Genomic DNA, 26,554 nt, shown 5'->3' on the forward strand with positions numbered 1-26,554 from the left:
CTTAAGTAAGCGATTTGTGGTGGTAATACATACCCTGAGGATAGCCAGGACAGCAGATCGGCAGGTCCCATGTTCGGATAAGGTGTCTTAGCCAGAGAGAAGAGTTCCCATAAGACGATGCCGAAAGACCAGACGTCTGACTGTGTTGAAAATATGCGAGACTCCATACACTCTATTGCCAGCCATTTGAAGGGCAGAGGACACTGGAAATTAAATTAAAGATCGTCAAAATAAATCAAGTCAAAATCGTAGTTACAAATCTGCAAAGAGTCCTGCAGAGAGTATTAACAGGTAAGTAGGCAATAAAATGGTTAGGTATTTCTAAAAGGAGTATTAAAAGGAAAAAAAAAAACAAAATTACTACACAGACGTCATTATTATGAAATCTCGTCGCAATGTATGTAAGTACATACAATGGGTTGATGCTTAAGTTCAAAGTACCAATTTATTTTTTCCGTAAATAAGCAGATAGCCATACAGAAACACTCCGTTAAGGAATATGTAAAACTTACATTTATTTATGGTAACCTCAATATAAATAATAAACCTATTTAAATATAGTGAAGGATAAAAGGTAATTATCGAGAAATACGTATGTGTTACTCACGTTTTCCTTCTGTTGATATTCATCGCTTTTGTAAACGCTTGTAGCGAGACCGAAGTCACAAATCTTCACGATATTGTCTTCGGCTAACAACACGTTTCTTGCTGCCAAATCTCCGTGTCGAACCTGGAACGTAAGATTAATGATTTAGACCGGTAAGTTATACGCAATGTAGGAACCGTTTGATTGATTTAATCCATACTAATAAGGGTAAATATTTCTTGTTCGGTTGTGTGTACTGTAAAGGCAACGAACTATTTAGTAATCTGTGACGGAAACTACTGAAACAATTTGAAAAATTATTTCATTGTTTTGAAGCTGTATGCCGAGGATAGGCCTGGTGACATAGGCTATATTTTGGTCCTGGTTTGGGCAGATAAACTGCGAGAAACTGATCTAATTTCACAGACTAATTTGCAAGTACAGCCAGTAGACAAAGTAGTAGGTTCAGTAATACTATTCTCCACAGGTTGATTGTATACTCATTTCATTATCTCTTAAATACAGGTACTAACCTTTCTACTAGCAAGGTACTCCATGCCCCTCGCGATTTGGAAGGCCCACACGAGCAGGTCACGAGAGGTCAGCGGTCGTGGATTACGACCGTCAAAGCAATAGTCGCTTTCGTAGTTCGATCGCCATTCCGGTTGCACGTAGCTCTCTGATGCTGGAATAATTAATGAAAAAGTTGATTAATATATGTGAGTCAAAAGCTCAGTCGAAAAGGTAAATGAATAGATGCGTTCCAACGATTTTCGTATTTTTAGTCTACCTACTGGCCAACAAAAGGGCCACCGACTTATTCGTTACTTAAAAAGTAGATATTCTCATTATGGCTCAGAATCAGAGTATTTATTTTTTAAACATAGGTGTATTATATAAGGATCTTACTATTATATTATATGTGCTATGTCATATTATTTTATAAGTGTGCATGTAACTTAGGGGAGATGTTCCTAAAACGGGTACCCCTCCTAAAATGGGTAGGCTTTGCCATTCGTATATTATAGGTCTTAGTGTGAACCTGTGAGTGTAGAGCGGTGCACCCCCCTGCCGATCACGGTCAGTTGGCTCGCGCGCCTAGAGCGAGCGTTTTCGAGGTAAGACGTAAAAAAAGTTTTTTGCAGAGTTTACTAAAAAAAATCGGATTATGCTAGTGACTACTCAAATATGGTGCAAGATACGGTTTTCGTAGTTTTGTATTATCATTTTACATGTTATATGCTTATTAATTGTGAATAGTAGTCTCCTTGTTTACTATTTTAAGGTTAAGGTAGTTGAAATTTCAAACGTGCTTTTGGGCAAAACTGGTAGGGGCATAACGGGTGACTACCCGACATGAAATAAGGGGCCACTTCCTCAATTGATCCCAAAGAAAGCTAATCGAAGACAAAGGAAGCCACAGATAGCTGAAGAAGTACAGGAACAACGTGAAAAAGAAATTAAAATATGTTTTCTCTGATTTTTAACAAAATTATCTGCTGGTGGAATTATAATTTCAAATGTAACATTTAATAAAGTCAAAAAGTGATCTAGACTGATCAAAATAAGAAAACTGTTTAACAAAATTAAGGAGACTAATTAACGATAAAGATTTCCTGGATAATAGGAGGCTAAGATATGTTTTTTAATTCATTTATCACATATTCATTCATTACCTGCTTTGCCCAAAGGCGCTACCCGTTTTAAGACCCCTCCGAGGGCAAAGCGGGTATTTCGAAGGGGTTTATTTTTTTTTATTTTTTTCTGAATTTTGAAGAAGATTACTAAGACTATCTTATGTTTTCCGAAGTTTATTATATAAACAATCCTATGAGTACAAATACAAGTCGCATGTAATGTTCTTGGTTATTTTATTTAACATCTCCCTTAGCTTACCCGTTTTAGGAACATCTCCCCTAATGTTGTAATTGTCCGCAAGAGAACATGCTAATATAATTTCCAGACATAACTTATAAAATATTCCTGGATTAATTAAACTTGTCGTCAGTTAATTATAAGCTTTGTATTGCCCAGTACGTCAGGATAAACAAGGAATATACTGACTTTATTCAGTATTCGATGAAATTCCTTATTTTGTGACGCGCGCAAGAAGTGAATTTGTAAACAGCAGAGAAAAGTATTTAAGGAAAATGAAGTACAAATCTTTACCTACAATTCATTGACCCTTGCACACACCACTTTGATGTAAAATAAATGCGATGACAAGACTTTTGCAAAAAATATATGTTTGAATATCTCCCTCAATCAGACTAACACACTGTAGATATAGGTACCTACTCAGAAAAAAGTTTTGATCAACAACCTCTTGACGTACATGCCTCAAAGCCTATTTATAAATCTATGGAAGAGGTCGCGCCCAAGTGACGTAGGCTCGCATTTTAACCATGAGCTTAGAAAAGCAACCAGGACAATCAATGAAATAGATGCGTTTAACTAACCTATTCCAGGATATGTAATTATAAATTATTTAGCTACGTCACGGGTAGAATTCTACCTGATAATAGAATTATGATTAATTGGTCATGCACCATTATCCTCCTAAGCCATTCAATAATGCAATAACGTAAATGACTGTCGCATCTGAATATAACTGACGTAATTAGAACTTTTGCCAGTATTAGGGAAGAATTTAATTTGGGTCTGTTTCGTTTATGTTAAGAACTTTAGTACAAACGCAACAAGTAATTACTAAATCTTCGTCAATATAAAGCATAATAACGTTATACAGCATTTAATAATCAGAACTAAGAACGGAACACACACAACCAACGGCCAGTTTTCAAAAACGAGACTCATCCTTAAATCTTTTGATCCTTTCGTATCCTTGCACATTGTGAGGAAATGCAACGAAAATAACAAAGGTGACTTACGGCCAGTTTCTTCATCAAATATAAAAGTCAAAGTAATGTCTAAAGTAACGGTCAAATTAGTTTTTTCAAGGCGAAAGTGACAGCAAAACTAATAGAAAAAGCGAATTTGACCGTTACTTTTACATTAGACATTACTTTGATTTTTACTTTTGATGAAGAAATTGGCTGTTAAACCTTCAATATCTTAGTATGATGATTGAAACTAAAACATAAATAAATCAACCCACATGCAACTAATAGCGTGTACATTATCCTTATAAGTACCGATAACAATATTTGTTTAATAGACACCAACTTACATATAACGCAAGGCAAACATAATATAATAGAGTGAACGGAAAACATTATTAAGTAGCTTTTAGTCTCGGTTCAAAGTCCAACCACATAAATAGCTACAATCGATTATGAGCCGAAATAAACAGTTTTTTAAGTCAAAAGTAATTAAAACTCGTATATTAGTTCGTTAAATGCCGTGTTAACGTCCTTAGTCACCTATATTTATTAATATATAATTACAGAAGTATTTCAAACAATTAAAGTTGTTAAACGTCAGGCAAATGCGGACAACAGAGATAAAACTAATGTGCATAGGTATTTTACAGGAGGTAGGTCAATGCTTATGTACAAAATTACTTGCTGAGCCACAAAACATACCTTCGAGTAATTCCACTTGGTGTGTAGGATTGTCTGGTAAAATAAGGATAAAAATGTGAACAACTACCAGAATACTTTATATAGGTATACTAGCTTCCGCCAGCGGCTTCGCCCGCGTGGTGTGTTGATAAAAAGTAGCCTATGTGTCAATCCAGGGTATCACCTATCTACATACCAAATTTCAATCAAATCGATCCAGCTGTTTTTGCGTGATTGAATAACAAACATACATCCATACATTCTCACTAACTTTCACATTTATAATATAAGTAGGATACTTCTAATATTCTACAGGTTGCTCAAAAAATATGATGCAAAACAAACATATTTCTTTTGATTGAAAAAGAAATAGTTATGACGAGGAAAATAACAAGTTGGAAATTGATGACTTCGTAGCTTTTCGCTTCTTCTAACTAAAAAAATATATGTTAACACGTTCAGGTACCTACGTCAGTTTACGTAAGTAATTGTAAATAATAAAAAATATAAATAAGAAAATTGTTTTGAAGCAGATGATATCCACTTAGAAATTGATAATTACATAGGTGTTCACTTCTAATTAAAAAAAATGTTAGTACTTTGAATTACGTACGGTAGTTTACGTCAATAAATGCAAATATAACTAACAGGTATAAATAGGAAGATGGTTTTACTAATTGTTTACCTATTCGTGGCTTTAAATCGTAAAAATAAAAGTTATATCGTCACCGCATGATTGACAAGTATCGATATATAAAGGGGAATAACTTACCATTTCTAGTAGATCTATTGGTATTAGCAGTGTTCACGAATGTGTGGTCGGTGTCTTGTGTACTCGAGCCGAAATAATCTGACTGTGCCCTAGAATTTGAATAATATACATATGTAATTATGTTGATTTCATATCAAAAACATCAAAGATACAACACGCAAAGTTAAATACAGGGTTTTTTACTTGTGTCATTGACAATAGAAGTCTTATAAGGGCTAACCAAATATTTTGTAAACATTTAAGTAAGTTATTTTATAGTTCTTACCCAGTACTACCACTACTGCAAGAGAATCCTCTGTTAACTCTCCCTAGATTCTTTTCCTTATTATCAGTCAGTTGATCTATGAAAACCTCCCGATGCCTCAGCATATAATTGTGTATATTACCAAACTTGCAATATTCAACAATTACAGCCAACTCCCCTGGAAACATAAACAACCTTCAATTAGTAAAATTAACACATAATTGATTGTAAACTCACATTGACCGTTTATAACAACAGCACTTTGTAAATTAATTGAACAAAACCTTGAATACAGAACTGTAAATCAGCAAAAGTCGTTTAACAGAACTTTACGAAAAAACAGCGTACAGATAATATTATTTTTCGTGTTAATGCTAACTACTCTGAGCTACTAACTAGGTATCTCATTAAATTGCGTAAAGTAAATTACGATGACGATAGCAAAATAATGTTACTATAATTTGTTAATTTTACAATTTGTGTACTACCAGTGCCAAAATTAACAAGAAAATTGGCAAAACAAACATAGACAAAATATAGGTACAAGTGCTACTTACGCCTATTTTAAACTTGCACACTTGAAAGAAACATTTTCAAAATAAATAGCGAAAACATCGTCTTACGTTTCCCAACATTTTTCGTGCACGCTCCGAGCAAGTTCACAATGTTTATGTGTTTCCCCAAGTGCACCATTATTTTTAGTTCTGAGGCCAACGCTTTGATATACATATTGTCTGCTGTTTTCTTCACCATTTTCACGGCCACTTCGGTTGTTTCTTCAGCGTTAACGATGCCTCGTGCCTCTGCCTTGTAAACCACGCCGAATGCACCCGCACCGAGCTGAATGCCTTCAAATAAATTGCAAGCTATGTTTAAGATTTGGAATTTCCATAAAAAACCTTCTCATATAATTCTATTTAGACATGATAATAATTTTACTTTAAGTTTGAACTAAAAATCAGAAACAAAATATTTTGAGCTCGTGTATTATTAGGATTATCTTACCTAGTTTTAGTTTTTCTATTGGAAATTCAAACTTTTCGTTATACGGCAATAATTCAGCTTGTTCATCAATCCCTAATTCTGGATTAAGAGATTTAGTAACTCCTTCTTTAAAATATAGAAGTCCTGCCGCTGCCAGTTCTTTTCTGAATCGCTTCTCTTTTCGTACTTTCCACGTTAAATACATGACCGCGAGGATTAGAATCAAGATCACTGCTAAAATCCCGCTTAGGTACACTGCGTATGATGGTTCTGTTGAAAGATACAAATGGTATAATTGCAAAATCAACACAAAGCAACTTAAAGACAATTAACACAGATTTCTGAAATAGCGATAAAAATTTCGTCATTAATACAGTCAATATCTTTTTTAAATTATAATATACTAGATACAAAATTACATATACATACCTTTCAGTGTAATAGTATAAGTTCTGCTCGCGATTGGATAACCATCACCGGTGCTGGTGGCTACACATTGGTAGACACCCTTGTTTGCATCAATGATTCGATCTATCGAAATTGTTGAGTTAACCACAGTACGACTAATATCGTTCCTAATAATTTTTGCATTCGTATCGTTGCTCATTAAAACGTCATCCTGTAAAAAAATATAATTTTCATCCCACCATCTCGGAAAGAGTAGTTTTATCCTTTGATATCTGAGCGCAAAAGCCGTTTTTATCCTCTAGAGCGGCAAAGTGATTTGAATTTAGAACATCGTGTGCAATACTCCATTTGTGACAATCTTGATAAGACTTTTCAAACAAATACATATTAAACAAATAAAATACTGCTTAAAATAATTATTCAATTAATTAAGTAATTTTTATTATTGTTTTTACAAAGATTTTTAACGTCGTTTCATTTTTAAACTGAGTTTTCAAATAAATGAACTTTAATAGGTACTGCTTTTTAATTTGATACTCATATGTGCGCGCCATTTTGTTTTTTGCATTTAGTAATTTCCTCGATGAGGTGGGATGAAAAGTTACGTGTTGCACTCGAGTGCAAAGATTTTTCACCTTGAGCTCTTTTGATTCCCTCGCTATCGCTCAGGATTCTAATTATTGAAACACTCGCTACGCTCGTGTTTCAATTTTAGAATCCTTCGCTTGCTCGGTCATCAAAATTGAGCTCGCGGTTAAAAAGCAACTTTGCACTCTTGTATAACAAATAACTATTATAACGACTCTAATCACATGTGACCTATAAACGCCTGTTTAAAACTTCAATTTTACCTTATACCACTCCAATTTGGGTGGAGGCACACCTTCGGCTTGACAATTCAAATCAACTTGTTGGAAAAGTACCACCTCCACATTCTCGTCAGCTGCAGGATTGTTTATTATTGGCGGCTGAAGCGCTGTGGATAAATAGACAGGTAGAAAATATTAACATAGGAAATTACTGCCTTCTATGATCCATATTATGTATAACAGGTTAATGGATAGAGGTAACTTACAAGCAACAGTGATATTAATCAGTTCAGTCTCGAAGACACCGTTTAGCCTCTGGCCGCGACAAATATACGGTCCACTCTGGTTGATAGAGATTTGAGGAAACCTCAATTTGGCAATGTATGAGAATGTATTCGTTGTGTATTCCACTGCGGCTGTTAATAAAAACACATATTTATAAGTCATTATTAAAAAAAAAAATACTAGATAGATTTTCTTCTCTTTACTAACCAGTTCCGTTCAAGTCTTCTTCATCAGATCCTATCCAAGTTACGCTGCGAAAGTCATATTTAGACGCAATGCATGTTATAGTTACATCCTGGTTTTGGTAGAACCATGTTTTTGATGTATCCTCAATGCCGAAGCCGTTTGGCATCTCGTAGACCAGGAGCCTTCTTGTTTGGGTAGCTGTTTGCTTGTTCGTCGCTTGACATGTAATGTTCACAGACGCGTGGACCGGGACGTTTAATATTGCTGTTTCCTTATAAACTGATTCTGTTTCTATAGAGCTGCTTTTCTGAAATGTGCATTTCATACATGTTGTTAATAAAAAAACCTATACTTATTTATTAATGGCTGGAAGCTTGCATAACAATTTACCATGGTCTGATTAACCCCGTTTGAGAATATCCACGTGACATCAGGCAATGGGTACCCTGTTACGACACATTTTAGGGAAGCCGTTGTACCCTTCATGTATTTCTTATCAGCATCGGGGCCGAAGTCGACAGTTGGTGGGGCTGTGGAACAAAGATAGTATTCAATAAACAAATTACATAATGCATCATGGTTTTTAGACATAAGACAGTCGAAACGTATTTTTATTCGCCCTAAATAATTTTTATTCACTTCTTTAGCCAATTATCAGTACCTAGTTAATTAATCATAATAAAAATATGCCCAAGGCCGATTTCTGCCACGGTGGCTGTTCTCCTATAAGGAGATCAGCCAGCTGTGCACACACATTATAGTGCACAAGCGTTTGCGCAGACACACGTGCAGTCAATTTTCCTTCTCATATGCTACGAGTATCATTGAGCTTATTCCATTAGAAGTATCGAGTACATCGTGAGAAAACTATATAAAATACTACAACTTACCTATGACTCGAATATCATACGTGTGACTTTTTGTCAGGTATGAGTTGGAGGCAACAATGGTATAGTTTGCGGAGTCCGTAACAGTCGAATTGAATATGGTCAGGATAATATCTCCAGTACGCTCGTGTCTGGTCACATTGTATTTAGACGGGTTTTTAGGTAAAGGCTTTCCATTCCGTAAGCTGAAATTAAAAAAAATCTTATATTTAATTGTAGTGACCTATACCATTTTCACGTTGTATCGAAATGTATCGTTATTTGTTCATCCGGATATTAGTTCTAACAGCTCAATTTATTCTTAAGGTGATTGATACACATCATTGTATTGTAAGCATCTAATAAATCTAAACGTTTTCGTAAATATTTTAGTACCTATTGGTATTTTAGATAAAGATAATCAAACATCAACAATACTTACGCGTGATAGGAAGCACGTGGGTAATCTTTCAACCTAATCATCTGCTTTATCGTCCTCTGTTTGTGCTCAGATCGATTGTCGTCAGAATCCGGGATCAGATCAAGCAAAGGTTCAGCTAAAATTTATATAAAATCAATTGGTATATTTAGAACTCATGTTGCAACTCATCAAAGGTATATGAAAATTAAATCTAGAGACGTTATGGGATGACTTTTAGTTTAATTGTTATTGTATGGGGACAACATAAAATATAAACAACATGTTTTCGTCCTTATAATAGGAAATTTAAATTACCTAAGTATATCATATTGGAAGAATTTTCTTTTTCCCCACAATTATTACTGGCGACGCACGTATATTTTCCATTGTGCACGTCCGTTGCATTTACAACTGTTATATGTTTGTACAAGATTTTTCCAGCCACTAGAAATTCATTCGAAGACTCTATTATGGATTCCTAGAATAAAAAATGAAATTTAAAACCAATTCGAAACTTGAATAATCATAGACAAAGGCATAAATTATTTAAAAAAAGAGATAGATTTTATCTTTACTTTCAAAAAAAGAACCAGGGAATGTGGAATTTTATACACAATAGAAAACAAATGCATTGAAGGCGAGCTTTTTTTAAATTTGGAACATTACACCACTCCAGCAGTGTTGTGTGCAAACGCTGCTGGGGTTATTAAATACTCCTTGAATGGACCTTTTTATCGTTCTTGGCTAAGCGTACCATTAGACCTAGACAGCCAATTAAAACAATATTACGATGTTGTGTTTCACGGCCTTTAGTACTTTGAAATAATTATTTTGGTTGTTTTAGCGTCAATATTTTTGAAGTGAGAATGTCTATATTTCGATTACAAGATATCACTATTATTGTAACAAAGTTTTACAGTATCAAAATTATTATTTGATTCAATTTCAAGCCTTACCTTCGCAACATTCGGAGGATACTTCCAATGTAAATATACGACAGAATCAGGCTTATAATCAACAGTACAATTGATGCTAAATGATTCTCCTTTTAAAAAAAACTTTTTCAGAGGTTCTATCCTTGGCTCTGGTGGTACCCTAACGTCTGAAAAAAATACAACATATTCATGGCTGATGTGATCATGATTACTCCATAGTGTAACTATCTCTAAGATATATAATAGCATCTTAAGGAATTATAAATAATTCTCTCAAATTAGATGTCTCTTGATTTAAATTACATAAGATTTAAACTACATTTCGATTTTTGACAAAAACTTCTACAGACTACACCTAAACGATAACAACAAACAATGCAAATAAAATTGGTAAACCATAAATAAATATTGCTACATTTTAAAAAGAACTAAAAAAGACTATACCTAGTCACAAAACAAAATCAATCAAACGAATCAATTAATAAGTTAATTCATATTATAATTTTAATTAATTCATTAATATCATTCTAAATAGTATTTAATCACTAAAAAATTAAGCAGCATTAATTAACTTTAAATATTTAGTACGATCCAAAATTCTTTAGTGCTGTGACTGTGACGAACCATAACTTTCATAGCAGGCAAATAATGATTCACAACAACCCAATGAAAAAAAAAAGAAAAATGATATTTCAATCAACCCACCGTGAAAACATTAGATTATAAGTGCAACATAACATCAAGACCTACATTAAATTAGATTAATACAGTGTTAGTAGATTTTATCAAACGTGTACATGCATACAGGAGTTACGCAGAGCAACACACCAAAGAAGTAGGAAAAGAAAGTGTAGTAAGCTTGAAGCCGTACACAAAACATCAAGTATCTCATCTAGTAGAACGTGAGTATCAGTATACTCAGTGAATGAAACCATCACACCACGCTACCTTGTTAGGTGACATCAAGGAGTAGCACTACTTACTACGTATATTTTTCGTTTCAGTTTTGCTTTCGTTTCCGCGTCGTCCTTCGCATTTGTAAGCAGACCTACTACACGTTCTCATTAAAAACCCAATCTTTGGAGAATACTTTATTTGTTCTGGTGTCCTGTTTTTCTGCGACTATTGTAGTATTTCCAAATAAATAATGGTTAGTATGTGTATAGGATATAAAAGTTATGTTTTTCAATTTATAATGTATTTTTTATTAAAATAACATGTTTTAAAATTTTATTCCATTGAAAAACACAACAAGCCACATTCAGAAAAAGTTATGAACTACGACTGTTATTGTAATAACTTGGAGTAATATTTCGCAATGAGCCCGGCAAACGACACACCCTTTCTCGTGAATGTGGTATAAATTGTATAATAAAAATGTTAAAACGCACACATCTGCTATTCACCTACGTTGGAAAACAACTTGTTTCTCTATCCGATCAGGTCCCTGAGTAAATTCACAGATGCGATACATCAAAATCGATCCGAGAGGATCCGAGAGCATGTCGCTATCGATGACGAACCCGATTTTGGGACTATATTGCTGATAAAGTGTGTCTGCAATGTCCTGAATCTGGATATTAAGAATGTTATTAAGAAACAAATTCATTTAAATCTGTCATGCTTTAGTATCAGCTTTGTCTTAGCAATAAGCATTAGTTACTTGAAGCTTGAGGTGTGACAACGTTTACTTTTGTGAATTTTATTATTACAGTAACAGACAATCTCTATTTCCTACAACAGTCGGTTAAGTAGCCAGCATAATTAACTTTGCTATCAGGCCACAAGGACAACATATTTTAGGATATTACTTTTTGTGAATTAATTTCATGCAGTTGCGAAAAGCGGTTGTTTAGCACTAGCGTATATTTCAGTATCATTAATTTAACTGATGTTTTTTAATTGACAATCCTATATTTATAAACTGAATCTATTATAGATTTAATTGGCATATACGTAATTAGAATATCGTTGACATTTAACTTTTATGTAATACGTACCGAAATCAGGGTAACTTCAATGTCTGGTGTCGTTGGTCTACATTCGATTACAACTTTACATTGTTGTCTTGGAACAATCACTTCTCTCATGGGCGCAAACAAGCTACCCGAGCCTAAAAGTTTTATCAATCATGAGATACAGACACAAACGTTAACCAAATTATTGAATTTCAGTATAAAACCAATCTCACCATTAACGTAAATATAAATAAAAGTTATATGTTCAGTGTTATTTGGTTCTTCAACAAGGTTATTTAGTATATCGGTACCGTTGACCGTGTCGTCGAAACAAGCGTAATAGCCAATCGCATACTGATCGACGTTAAACAGATCTAGAATTGTTCCGAACTTGTATTCATCGACCAGACCAGACATATTTCTCTGTACTATACGAAAGTCTCCGATTACTTCTTCGGGTACTTCTTGTTGTTTAATCTGTACAGGTGTTTTTCCTTTACACGTTAGCGTATAGTTTTGTCCCTTCTGCAATATTATTTCTTTTTGACATGGACTTATAATCGGGCCAATCGGTCGTAGATCATCTGAAAGCGACAATGCATTTTATACGAACAGATTTTTCTAAATAACTGTGTGAATATGTAATTCGATAAACCAGTAATGTAATTCACATTATGCACCAACTAATTGTTACCATTAGTTGACCAGTTACACTTTTAAACATTCAAACGATTGATTAACCTAATTTGTTGCGAAACGTATTGTCAATTTATCATCGTTGACAAGACATGACACATTAATTTTCACGCATAAGCAAGTATCGATGGCTCTACAAGGGTGAGTTTAGAATTTCAAGGAACGAGCCAGTCGAAGGGTAATATATCATGGAGCAGGTAAGTGAGTGACGACAGTGAAGCTGAAGCAACTTGACGAGCTTATCATCATACTAATGGCGTTTGTAACGTGAGCCGCGGCATCGACACGGCGGAGCGGCGCACTCCTCCTACAGCACACCTATCGAAAACACTATTAATTAGTAGTGTTCACGTCCAGGGCGTGACGCAGGTGTGGTCAACATTCGGAAAATTAATCCTACCAGTAGGATAGCAAATGAAACACAACGTCATGTCCCTCGCCGATAACAATTGATCGTATTAAACCCTGGAAACAGCGGCCAATTAAGTGATTAGGACCCCGTCGCTAACTTATCAATATATTAATGGTCATCTCATCACGCTAAGTGAAAGTGATGACAACTTTCCGCCAATATCATGTACCTATTACTGGAAGTAAATTAATAACACTAATTGTTTCTAGAACTTACGGTAGTTACAAAAATACTAAGAACCATCCCATGAGGATGAAAAGAGTATACTAAAATCATGTTATGTTTCATCGTCAGACATCTCACTAATTATTGCTCCCGGGACACAAAACTGCATTCGCATTTACCTCGAGTTTCGTTAATATACTCATTATATGCTGTAAAAATTGCAACAATAATTTAAAATATTCATATAACGTATTGGAATTCCGCAAGGTAACACACCAGGACCAATGTCTTTTGAATTTTGTAAAAAAAGTACATATGTAGAAGGTAACTCTGAACAATATAAAACAGGAAATAAGTACGATTTGCAAGGAAACATGCTACTGTATTCGTAGTCATATTGTGAGTAGTATTAAGGGAAACTCAATCATAAGTATTATTAAAATTATCAGGCTTTCAGGAATCGGGCAAATCAAACTTATGTGTTCTCCTTGAATTTGATTTTTGTATGTCGATGAAAGCTTTGAAGTAAAATACTCATATAAGTTCCGACTAAAAACCAAAATATAAGTTATAAGACATCATGTACCAAGATTGAATTCGTCATACTTTAAGATGAATGTGACCGTGTTACTACATTCTTAGTCAAGGTTCCTAACTAACACGTGCGTTACCATTCTGAGAGTGAATAACAGAACTGCTGTTTGTGTCAATAATGCTAAATTATTATTCATTTTCTGCATTATCGTGCTTGCGTGCACCTTTGGCGAGATAAAGGAAAACACCTCGTTTTCCTTCTAGATATAAGTTAGCCTTTATGTAGTTTAACATTATTTCTTTCACCAAACGAAATCACGAGACTGGTATTTTTAAATAAAATTTAAATAAAATTAGTAAAATAGAAATGTTGACTATTTAAAGAAATAATAATTATTCATTAAATACGCTTTAATGAATCCCTAGCATAACAAGCGTTTTAAATGATTATATATTCGCGAATCAGTAGGCATAGCCAATGATTACAAAACCTTAAAAAATTAAGTGTTACTGTAAAACATCGTTTATTAAAAAAAATATGCAAATCGTCAAAACTTTTCTGTTTATTGAATCTACTAGTTCCCACATGTAGTATTACGTATATGTATTTCTTGATAAGTTTATTAATAATTTCCTTCGGGACTTAACACTAGGGTCTTTGTGTTGTCCAGGATGCAATATGGTACTCGTGACGCACGTGGTATAGATCACGCAATACTGCATTCATAAATACAATGAAAGTTAGCTTTTTAACATTTGCACCTTTGTTGGGAACGTTTATTGTCTTATATGTGATTTTATTCTGCTCATAAATATTGCCAAAAAATTAAGGTACTTTTAAAGATTTTCACGAAGACTTTTAGTACATTTAAATAAGTTGTAAGTACGTGCTGTCCCCACTGTAAAAGCAATACAAAGGTAATCAGCGTAAGTTTATAAATAACCACAATCAGCGGTGCCTGCATCGGTCTAATAATGTTTATTTATTATATTTATTTAATAATAAACATGCACCAGTTGTCGTCCGGTCAAACAGTAGGTAAAACAGTCCGTACAGTAAACTTACACAGGAAGTCTGCGTTAAGATATCAGAATGTGCATCCTGTCGCTAAAATTATTGTAAAACAAGATACTTCCTTTTGTTTCATAATGAGTTAAGTGTTTGGAGCCGCGAAGACATTTTAGACAATATAACAAAGTTGCTTGGTTCGAGGACTTTGTTACAAAGGTTCGCTGTTTGACTTGTGATTCGCTTTGTCAAATTGGTTCACCGTGCATGTTTGTTTACTAATAACGAACATCGATGTCGTCTAGTCACGCGATTCGATTCAGAATTAGGTAAAGCAAATCGGCATCGGCCCACGTGGAGTTACGATCCCCACTAAAAGACATTACCCGTTGTTATTATGATTTATGGATCGCGATCTTATCTATGAAATTGTATTTTGTAGTTCTCATTTGGGGGGCTTTGAAACAGTTCTGACCACTTGATTCATTCAATAACAGATCTTGTATTATACGTGCTCTATCTACTGTTATAAAAACTTATTAATCATGATAAATTAATGCAGTATAGATAATTCTTAGAACAATTATAAGAAATAGTCATCAACCTTCCTGTTTATCATAGTTATGAGTAAGTACAATACAGAAATGCTTTTAAGTGTTTCCAGATTGGATCATTGAAAATTTTAGCATTATCTGATATCGATTTAAAATAAACCGTATACATTACTTTACAAGAATGCTACTATTAGTTTAATCGTAATTACATATTGTATCCGCTAGTAATATTGTATTTGAATAATATGAAACCAATAAAATTATTATGTTATCAATCGCATGGCGCCACTCTAGCAGATTATCATGAGAAAAAATATTTCATCTATTATTTTAATTATCTACATACGTTGCAGCATTTATAGTACCTATATTACCATTTAAAAATAAAACTATAATCCTCATCTTGAACTGTTTATGCTTTCTTTATGATTTAGGGTGGATCTTAATATGTATGTACCTAAGCAATAAATTATAACGTTCGCACTATTCATCAATGCTACATTGCATACTAAAAATTAATGCAGATTGCTGTTTACTGTCGCAATTAAATACCCCACTGACGCATCTGGTTTTTTTCGTTCACAAATCTTCACCAGCGACAGGTAAAAGATGAATAGACCATTAATTTGTATTGGCGTTTGTTGGTCTTTCTTTAGGACAGTAATGGATGCAATAAGCACGAAATGACATCATTTAGACAATAGTCTTCGCAATCATTTAATTTATTGCTAGACCATCAAATTTTAATGATGCTTTGGCTCCAGAAGCCTACTAAAATACGTTAATGGTTTCATTCATCAGGTCGTGAACAACGGCCCAGCATACTAAAATATTGTTCTCGGGTTACACAATACAACATAATGTTTGAACGCAAGTATGGAGCGAGATTATGCGCTCGGTCACGCGTAGTGCGTTACCGATTTGGTAATTCATAACCCAACGACGTTCAAGGGCCATTGGAGAACATAAATGGTTAAATCTTACATTGTCGGGTCCTGATCCTGTTCTTTAAGGAGGACATTCTGTTACATATAAGTCATAGCGTGGTTAATTCGACTAACAGATCTATCGTCTAATCGTTTTTCTTCACATGATCAGCTGCTGAAAATTGGCTACGATTTTATTAACTCTCTGTACATACTTTTCCATATTTCATTTGAACATGTACTGTTAATGTTATGTACTCAAATATGATAATGGCGTCCTAGGCGATTGTCAGTCACGGCATCTGTTCTCATATAAGGAGATCAGACACAATATAGTGCCCAAGTACTCCCTATTCCTTCACTCAGTCAATGGGACGGAAATCCGACACAACCGGAGAGAGATCAGGCGCAGGACCGACTGTAATTACACTGAAATATATCTTAATGAATATAGATAAGAATATATGTATTCCTAACATAGACAGTTGATCCATGAGTAATTGCCATGTTTTAACGCGTTGAGTGGTTGGTCATCACTGTATCGCTAGATACTAAAGTTACTAATTCAACGATAATAAAAACCCATGTGTGATACATATGGGTCGACAGGATACGGTTTTTTGTAAAGTAGGTATTTCATGCGCATGATTTGAAGAGTTTTTGACATATGGATTTATGATGAACTGCTATGAATCCTGAAACTCTCAAGAATTGGGATGAGTTAGTTTCTTGGAACAATATTTTAGTACGTGTCCTCAAATATTGTAAGTACGATATTTTATTGATTTGGATGTTTGTCAATCACGCTTTGACGAACTGAGTTTTGGTACATGTAGAAACATAATATATGTATGCCATTTACTCGGGCGTGGGAAGGACTTGCCATCGGGCAGCAGTTGAAAGTGCGGAAGTCGGAAACATACATGAAACTGCTTTATGGAAACATGCATGAGATTTTTATGTCATGCCCATTATCATAAACGCGTGCCAACAATAATAAATTCACTGATAATATAATAAGCTTGATAAGTGCCCATTTACGACATCTGCAGGTTTCGTCCATTGATTTTGCGTAATAAAAGTGACGACAATCAATTTTATTAGCCATTAGCGAACGTAATTTTGTCCTCGGTCTACGGGGAATTGTTTATTTTCCCTTCCCAGAGGTAGTTTTGTTAAGAACTCCAAGAGAGTTAATTAATTAATGTTAGTGTTATAGTATCATACTCCTAATAATTTATATCTGTTCTCACAGAAAAAAAAATGTTAGTTGTTTTATGTAATTTTTGTTTAAATTAAGGCTGTAAATAGAGGTATATAATGTTACTGAAAATATTGAATTCATTGTAAAGTTACTTGCATTAGGTTCATATAGTATCAGTAAAGTATTGTACACTTTCCTTGAAATTATTTCGTAACAACACAAATTATTTTTAAAATAGGTCATTTATTTTCCTGGAGTCATAACCGTCAAAACTATATACCTATGTATCTTTGAACATTTGCGCCAAGTAGGTACCTAATCTATATGAAAACATAATATGTACCTATCCAGTACAGAGAAGAGTTTTGGGGTGACACTTTTTTAAGTTTTATTGTATATAAACTAAAGGTCATATTTATACATATCACACACATCTATTAATCTTAAATTAGTGGCATATGTTCATAGCCCCCTCGTGTATATCTCAGCCAAACATTTATATTTTTTCCAGCAACTGCTAATTGTAATTAGCAATTACATGAAGTAGTGGCTTCCACCGTCACACGTTTACTGGCTTATCTACTCCCACATTGGCCTAATAATGTCATCTACTACACCATATTATTATTATTAATGGTAACACCTACGCCAGTTCTGGCATGACGCAAGGATTCCCATTAGTCCTGAAATCTATAAACGTTAATACACGCGTGGTGCATTTACGAGTAAAGGTACACTTGCAGTACTTTATGAGTCAACCTTGGCTGGAATTATGCAGTTAGCTGCGCCGTCAGCTAATTTAAGTAATACATTCATTAAACAATGCAACTGTAAAATAACAGGAATCGGAACAAAAATATTTTCTCCAAATACTACGTGAAGTTTGAAATCATGTTGGCAAATTAAAATTTATGTTTATCCCTCTTGAAATGGAAGATTCCAAAGTCTGTCTTACGATAAATAAAAATGAAAAATATTAACTCTATCAACAATATCGAAAAATTATATCAGAAAAAGAATGTATTATGATTTATTTTTTCATAATTTGAAAAGTAAAACAAAACTTTCTCGTGTAACGTTGCTAACATTGAAGGAAAAAACTAGAATAGACTAAATCTAGTCCTACTAAGGATACAAATAGGAGGTGATTCAGCACTTGCAGCTCACTAAACATGCGTCACTTAGGTTTACAATTTAATAAAACAAATGGCTAAGCAACCACACATCCATTTAATGCATTCAGCAGACAACAAATAAACTTGACTCAGGATTTGTCTAACTTTATTTGCTGTGAAAGACTCCTTTTGGGTTTGGTTATTTAAGGGGTGCGTCATATTATTTTGGTAAGATACTTGAATATCTAAATGTATTTTTAATCCTAACACACCTTCTTCAGAGATATCCATATTTTCCGAATCATATTTAGGTATAGGTACTTCATACTTATTAAAGATCCTGATCTACTACCCCAACCAACGTTTACCCTTTGTTTTCGGAAATATATCCAAAATATTAGTAGTACTTATGTGTTTAGATAGAGACAATGGACGTGATATTAGTGCAATCTCAAATAGATATAGATTTACGATAAGACATAACACGAGGAGATAAAACTATCCATACAGATTTTATGATATATGTATTACAAATACATAAACGGCAGTGATTTAATTGCTACGATTATATTATGTGTAACATTGATGCGTGTGTCATAGAAATCCTATATCGGAGATTCGCTGTAAGAAACTTTAGCTTATTGTAGAGGATTATGCACGTTTGTATGATTCAGTTCAACAGGTATAATATCATCTCTATAACTAAGTTTTTTTTAAACACTGGAATTTCTTTTATCTGCTGAAACATTTTCTCTCCTTTAAATGGTAACTTCAACGAAGGGCGTTTCCGAAATCAAAATAAATTTTGAAACATTAAAACATTGAGGTGGTAAATAAATCTATCTATGTACTTCAGTGGTTCTTATAAATGGCATAATGATATAATAATACTCAAATTAATAAATAGCCCAGGTAATTAGTGTTATAAAATGAATGTGTTGTACTTTATTAGGTATGCCTACGTGGTGTTTATTGTCAACTATAGTAAATAAACATAAATAACTACTAGAAATGTCACTGTAAATTAATGCCAAGAGAATTGCAAGTAATAACTAACTACTTCAAATACAACGTGGTTTTCTGAGCACATTTGTGAACGGGACATTGACAAATTACAGGCTTACACAAACCTAAGGTTGTACCTACATATTTACCACGACCCGACACCTGAATGATAATCTCTTTGCCACTTATCTCACACAATAAGTCCTTTTATACATATAGGTGCATCTGTTCAAAGTGGTTTTTTTTTTCAATAAAACGTGTGATTTTTGCGAGGTAAATAAACATAAAAAATGTGTAGTACTTAATAAATACTATCCTTGGTTTTACAATGTTATTTCCTCGATTTCTTTACGAATTTTCCTTATTGACAACCTTAAACTACGTTGGACGCTAAGCAAAGAATATGATTATCATTTCAATTTATGATCACTTTAATTAATTTGGCATACCTAATATATTCAAATTGTCTAAACACAAATGATGATTCAAAAATTATTTATGAGTTCATTCAAAAGCGTGTCTTAATGCATCTTTAATAATAGAGGTACATGAATCTTCATCATCAGTTTGGGCACATGACCAATTGCAATGGAACAGTATGCAAATTTTATGGTAAGGCAAAATTCCATTGGACTTTAAAGGAACTAGGATCTGTGCCCGTGATATTATATTGAATGCTTCATAATTACACTAAGTGAGTTTATCTAAATAAGTTACAATTACCTATATTACAAAAATATGTTAGAAAGTGGTCGTCATTATGTCTAGTATAACGTCATTTATGTCTGGTTCCCATAATAAGAAACGATTCGTCTTCCTAACGAGTGGTGGTTCCAGGTTTTATAAGTTTATATGCTACGTGTTTGTATCGGGCACCAAACGTTTAAACGGATGAACCTTTTTAAATGCGACTTTTGACGGAAAGATCGTGTACCTGCTTTGGTTTTTAGACAAGATTCATAAAAATCAGATCTGTGGTCCTAAAGTTTTTTGTCGACAGCGGGAGGGATCTCAGTAGACCAATATCAGATCCAGAGAATCGTTTTTTATTTGTATAACTCAAGTAATAAAGCTATCAGACCTTTCCCATTACACTGGAAGTAATGTAACTACGATGTTATCGCAACATTTTTATGTAAGACCAACGCTGTGTAATTACGATTACTATGCATCATTTGACTGTGTCTCTATGTATATAGCTAAATATAGAACAGTTCGAGACGACCTTGATGGATGTTTAAGGTCAGATGGCAAAAATTACAAGCGGCGCAATTGAAGGTAAGGCTGGCAAATAAAGCATTCTAACTCTTCTCGTGTTGCTTGTTTACAATTTTCTTATTAGGAGATTTTTTACTATTCAATTGATAACTTATTAGTTTTGAAGACAGATTATATCATGATTGCCTTGAGTTGGACCGGTTTAGCCAAACTTAGGAACGTCTTTGCCAGGGCGTTGGTCCGTGGACCACTGTTGTAAATACATGATTATTTATTTATTATATTCACAAACGTATTTAAAGTTCAATTGTAATAAAGTATGTCAATTTCTACGCCTTTGACGTTCATAAGTGATTGTAAAGGCCTAAATGAAATAGGTACCTAAATGATTTGACTTTAACTACTAGTTAGTTCCTCCGAGTCGAGAGTAATAGAAAATGCCCATTCAAGTGTGATTGATTATGATGTCAGTCTTATATTTAGACATACATGTGTTTGCACGTTATCTTATCAAAGACTGTGTGTAAAATGTGATAGCTTTATCATTGCTTTTTGTACATCTTTTGATGTTTAATAAATAGTGTGAAAATAAGTTCTTGATTTTCTCAAAAAAAATATCTCTTCTATCTTATGGATACAAATGAGTGGCCTCATCTGTAGAGCTCAATTACCTTTTTAACTTAAATTATTAATATTTTGTATCGGGCTGATGAATGAGAAGTACAATCATTTCAATACTTAACCTCAATACTTAAACTTGTGTTTATTTATTAGAAACCGGAACGGATATTGCCACTTAAACGAGACTTATCCGACTCCTTCCATTTATGAATGACTATTAGAGGAATGCCTACTACGATAATTATAAAAAATAACTGAGATGAAATATCAATGGCATGATTAATTCTTTAGGTACAGACAGAGAATGAGTCACTGCACACGTTTCTCATAAAATATCGTGAATTCATCCGAGACGCCATTGATGACCTGTGAGTCACGAGAAGTAAGGAAGGTTGCCCCTTATGGGAGAAGACCATACATTTTGACCGTATGGTATGATGTAGTGATTACTTGCCCCATATACGGATAGCGTATATTACTATACGCAAATCCATTGATCGATTTTCCTGCCTATTGATTTTCCTGTTGAAAAAATCCGTTTCCTCTTTGTTTGTGTGAACCAGGTGATTTACGTACGTCTTTACAAGATATAAATAGAGGTGACGTTCATAAACTTAAAATACTGCTAGAAAAACCAATTACATTTTACTATTACAAAGAAAGTGTAAAAAATATTCCGATAATTTTAATTAATGAGAACAGAGGGACTGCACTGATCAACTATCGTCTTCTAAAGTGAATATCCATTCAAAGAAGTCGATTTTGCTCAGATGTCAAGTTCCAATTTTAATTTCTTTGTTGTGATAACCCTAGTAAGACATCCCCCTCAAACAACTGGAAACAGTTATTTGCTAACAGACAAATACGGAACAACGTCTGGGGACCATTTACACTGTGATGCGTTCTGACTCAGCTTCATTGTTTCAGTATAACATATTTACCTCAAAACAAAAGAAATGTATTTTCATCATCCTTCCAATTACAGTAAGTCACAGTACATGTCTCGGTAGAAAGTAGAAAATGTTGAAATATTGGGAAATTCTTAATCACGTCTTCACCCATGTAACTTGTAATCCCTGTTGTCGGCCCTGAGCCAAATCCGTCTGATTGTCGTCCCTTCATTTAGAGGAATGAATGAAAACGGCACCTGTTTTTGTGAACACACTTGTGTACAATAAATCTCTTGAGTATTAGCTATATTTCGTAAGAGTAGCCAGCACTGGCCTTTACAATATTTTGGGTCAATAGCTCCAAATTTTACAGATGAGCCACTTCATATGTTGATCTTCCATACTCTGATACTTTAAGCTATCAATTTGATCATCATTCTATATAAATTTGGCGCAATTACAGCGGATGTTGATATTATGGCCACCTGATCAGCACTGTATTCCATAGAATCTCTTTATTTACCTCATCAAGATGTAGATGAATTGAGTTATTTATAACTTTCCGCCAACAGAACTACTCCACGAGCCAGATATTCATATGAGGGAGATAACGCCCGCATTGGATTTCAACATATGCAGTACCTAGGGCTCAAAGTATCAACCGACCTTTTTTTCCCTACAGGCCGGAAAATGTATGGTGGAAAAAAAGTAAAAAGGTGTTTTTTGTTTTGGGATCATCTTTATCTGGCTAGTTTGATCTTATTTAGGATGAAGCAACGATTAAGATTGATAACGAGATTATGGGTCGGGACATAGAACGGTCGAGTAATTAAAATAGGAAGTTGGGAAGTTCAAATAATACTTATAGCCAACAGTTATCGTGCAGTTTATTTATTAATCAAACTAGATCTAATTGTATTGGTAACGCTACTAATTGCTTTACCAAACGCAGGATGTAAATGCGTAAATAACTTTGATGTTATTGTAATAATATTGATACAATTGAGATGATGCACCTTGGTAATTGGCAGAATGCCAAACCGTCTGCACTATCACTGGGTGCATAAGCGCCATTTACAAGTTGATGTTCATTTACAAAAGTTCCTTGGCTCGTAATAACACGATATAAGGTTGAAAATTCTATAGCAAGTACTGTTCCCGGTATAAAGGTCAAATTAGGTGTCACGCCGCGTGTGTTTTCATTTTGTATATCAACATGAACTTCAATCACTAATGATAAACACTATTACGAGGTTGATTCATTCGATTGAATGAAAATATTGCGTTGGACAATATCGATGTCGTGCTCGTTGCTTTTTGTTCACTCACTTAGCCTCCTTGGTGATTTCAATAATATAATAGGACCTAGGTTGTCTATGCAAAATATGTTGCTTATCATGATCATGATCACAGAATTGCGTGGGCTGCTAATTTCCATTTTGTGACAGCATTGTGTTCCAATCAGAAGCTACAAAAAATATATTTTTATTCTCTTATTAGTGGACACCTATTGCATATCAAAATATTGATTACATTAGAATTAATTTACATAATATTATCGCTGGTTTATCTTGATACAAAAAAACTTGTTGTTATTATTTAAGATACGAGTCCATTGTTATTTGGGATTATTCTTTCCGGTGTTGCTAATTTTAACCGCTCCTGCTTAGGTAATCACATAATTTTAAATGATGACTATCAATTTTAATTGATGTTCCTAACTATCTGCCTCATTAAATCAATTGTACCAGTATTGCTGCATATACCTACTAAGTAATAATAAGCAAAAACTAAAATTGATTATGATGTATCAATTATAAAGTGTTTTTTTTTGGATGGTGTACCAATCCTTAATTAACACAGAATTTTTAAGCGAAGTAAGGTACTGTTATTTAAAGATGAAATAATCCGAACGCCTTTGTTGTAATTAAAAGCGTCCGATTCACAATAGTCTCGGGTGTATGGTTTCGGTATTAGTGACTGGTTTAATATTAATAACAACATCTGGTTTAACAAGTACGCGTATTGTTAGCACGGCCGCCGCTATCCACGCGGCCTCCACAAAGCTTCATACTTTATCCACTATTTCTATACATACCCCTGCAAAGCTATCTTCTATATACATCCAGCAGTCCTCAATTGAGCTATTGTTATCAGTAGCAAGCCTTAGTTACAAATTAGTGACCATAACGAAACAGTTTCAATATGCCAGTATTAGGTTCGCGGAAAAGTGACAAAGTAACACAATGCGGTTAGATCGTTCTTACAATAATTAGCTTTCTATTTAGTCAGCGGTTGTTGCCTCGCAGAAGCCTACTCCAACTTGTGGTTATTTTTTGCAAAAAAAATAATAATTAAATAATTAACTATGTCTATGTAAATGGGTACCTATGTCAAATTAATAGGTACGGGAAACTTCACAAAAAATATAAATTCTAAATCAAAAAGAATCTTGATCTTAATATCTTCTTAATTTCGGGACTGGCGGTATTTAAAGAATCTCATTAGAAGGCAGGCAATTAGACATTTTATCAGTTTGGAATCCACTAGTTGGAGAAGGCTCTGACCACTGAGATAAGGAAACAGTGCAAAAGAGTTTTATGTTCGTGTATTGAAAAGTATTTTATAATTCGTAGAACATCATGCGTTACAATCTTCAGTCCGATAAGTATGAAATGAGTTAACTCAATAAGTTGTAAACGTGACCAGAGGGCCACTGTTAATTGTGCAAGTTTATCATAACCTGGGCCCCGATTCTCCTAAGTTAATAATGTCAAAATCGAATAGAAATCGAATCGCAATATGATCGTAATAGCAGTTTTAACCATATCGGGCATTCTGCTACTAATAAAAGACCAATCGTATTCGATTGACATTTGATTGGTGTGCGATTGGTCTGCTATTTTGATGATTTTGGTCTATACGGTAGTTTGCTGTACAATCATTTTGCAATCGTAAATCATTTGCAGACAAAATGATTCATTATTGAATGACAGAAAAGGATAAAAAGGCTTATTTCAAAGAAAAAATAGCGGAATGCCACATACGCTTCAATCGTAATCGAGTCGGGATTGGATCTCAGTCGAATCGAGTCGAACGTCAATCGAAGGTCGCTTAAGTAAAATTAGGAGAATCGGGCCCCTGATAGTTAATTATTCAACGCCATTAACAGCTGTTTGTGTCAGAAAGAAGATCCACTTGGTATCCAAATAAAATAATGATCTAACCTGAGCAGCCGCTACCTGCGTTCATACCCGACATCATGCACATTACCGTCACCACGGCAGTACACAACCGACATCTCCAGCTGTATGACATATTGCTCACGATTCACACTGTAACTTATAACAATTACACGCGAACAAAGTCTCCCATAATACTAAACTATCTGATCTAATACATGGGATCTTAGAAAAGTTCTATTTTTATGCTCCGTATCTGGTTTGAACAGATCTATGGGCGCACATTCCACTGGTTAGCAGTTTGGAACACTATAGCTGCAAACACTTCAAATTTTAAAAACACTGAGTCATTTTGATTTGTAACATAGGTACGCGTTGTAATTGTGTATGGAGTTAAATATTTCCATTATTATCACATAGTGAAATTCAGTAACCACTGTTGTTATGCAAACTTTCTTGGTAGACAGGAACTGTGCAGCGGGCGCACGGTTAGGTTACGACGAAAGTTGAAAAACTATTTGTATTACGTGAAACGGTATAAGGTTTTAAAACACGGTGTATGACGCGGCCGTTTCGCGCCATCTACTCCGACGGAATGTACAAATCAGGCATAGAGTAGGCGAGTTCGCGCGCGCTCGCTCCGTCCCACCGCAGCCAAGATAAAACACCATGTGCGAAGGAGACCCACATAGCCGGCATGCACACCATCACTACAAACTACTGATTAACAATTCGTAGTAGTTTCTGATTATGAAGTAGTCATGGAATTCTAAATTAAAACTGACAAGTTCTTGGGCAATAAAGAAACGACAAGTCAACAATATTATTAGGAACCCATTTTTTGTGAACGATGTATTGTTGAGTGTATTTTGTAATTGAAACTTTTTGTAATTCATTATTAATTTAGATAGGCAATTGTTTTTATAGTGACAACAATCGACCACATGCCCGCTGAGCGTGGCAATAACACATTTACTGTAGAATTGTAACTTAAACGACACTCGCTCAATATTTTCCTTCTATTTACAATAGGTATGTACCTATG

The 26,554-nt window shown here is 34.3% G+C and overlaps 1 protein-coding gene across 7 annotated transcripts in view; it reads right to left on the bottom strand.

Moving 5' to 3' along the window:
* Positions 1–26,139, bottom strand: part of LOC124632210 (vascular endothelial growth factor receptor 1) — a 31,098-nt gene extending 4,959 nt beyond the window's left edge. The window contains exons 1-21 of one of the 7 annotated variants that reach the window (XM_047166945.1): positions 25,555–26,137; positions 12,212–12,562; positions 12,021–12,133; positions 11,004–11,142; positions 10,042–10,187; positions 9,401–9,563; positions 9,107–9,221; positions 8,689–8,870; positions 8,189–8,328; positions 7,820–8,105; positions 7,594–7,743; positions 7,370–7,494; positions 6,540–6,729; positions 6,132–6,380; positions 5,750–5,974; positions 5,148–5,304; positions 4,883–4,971; positions 4,132–4,164; positions 1,120–1,271; positions 608–730; positions 34–203 (exon numbers count right to left, since the gene is read on the bottom strand). In XM_047166945.1, coding sequence (XP_047022901.1) covers positions 34–203; positions 608–730; positions 1,120–1,271; positions 4,132–4,164; positions 4,883–4,971; positions 5,148–5,304; positions 5,750–5,974; positions 6,132–6,380; positions 6,540–6,729; positions 7,370–7,494; positions 7,594–7,743; positions 7,820–8,105; positions 8,189–8,328; positions 8,689–8,870; positions 9,107–9,221; positions 9,401–9,563; positions 10,042–10,187; positions 11,004–11,142; positions 12,021–12,133; positions 12,212–12,562; positions 25,555–25,645 — 3,389 coding nt within the window. In that variant the 5' untranslated portion in view covers positions 25,646–26,137. Of the gene's footprint in view, positions 1–33; positions 204–607; positions 731–1,119; positions 1,272–4,131; positions 4,165–4,882; positions 4,972–5,147; positions 5,305–5,749; positions 5,975–6,131; positions 6,381–6,539; positions 6,730–7,369; positions 7,495–7,593; positions 7,744–7,819; positions 8,106–8,188; positions 8,329–8,688; positions 8,871–9,106; positions 9,222–9,400; positions 9,564–10,041; positions 10,188–11,003; positions 11,143–11,430; positions 11,594–12,020; positions 12,134–12,211; positions 12,563–25,554 lie in introns of all 7 variants that reach the window. The other 6 variants (XM_047166947.1, XM_047166943.1, XM_047166948.1 and 3 more) reach the window with 6 other exon arrangements.
* Positions 26,140–26,554: the final 415 nt, after the last annotated feature.

The sequence above is a fragment of the Helicoverpa zea genome, chromosome 8, assembly GCF_022581195.2.
Source record: "Helicoverpa zea isolate HzStark_Cry1AcR chromosome 8, ilHelZeax1.1, whole genome shotgun sequence".
Lineage (NCBI taxonomy): Eukaryota > Metazoa > Arthropoda > Insecta > Lepidoptera > Noctuidae > Helicoverpa > Helicoverpa zea.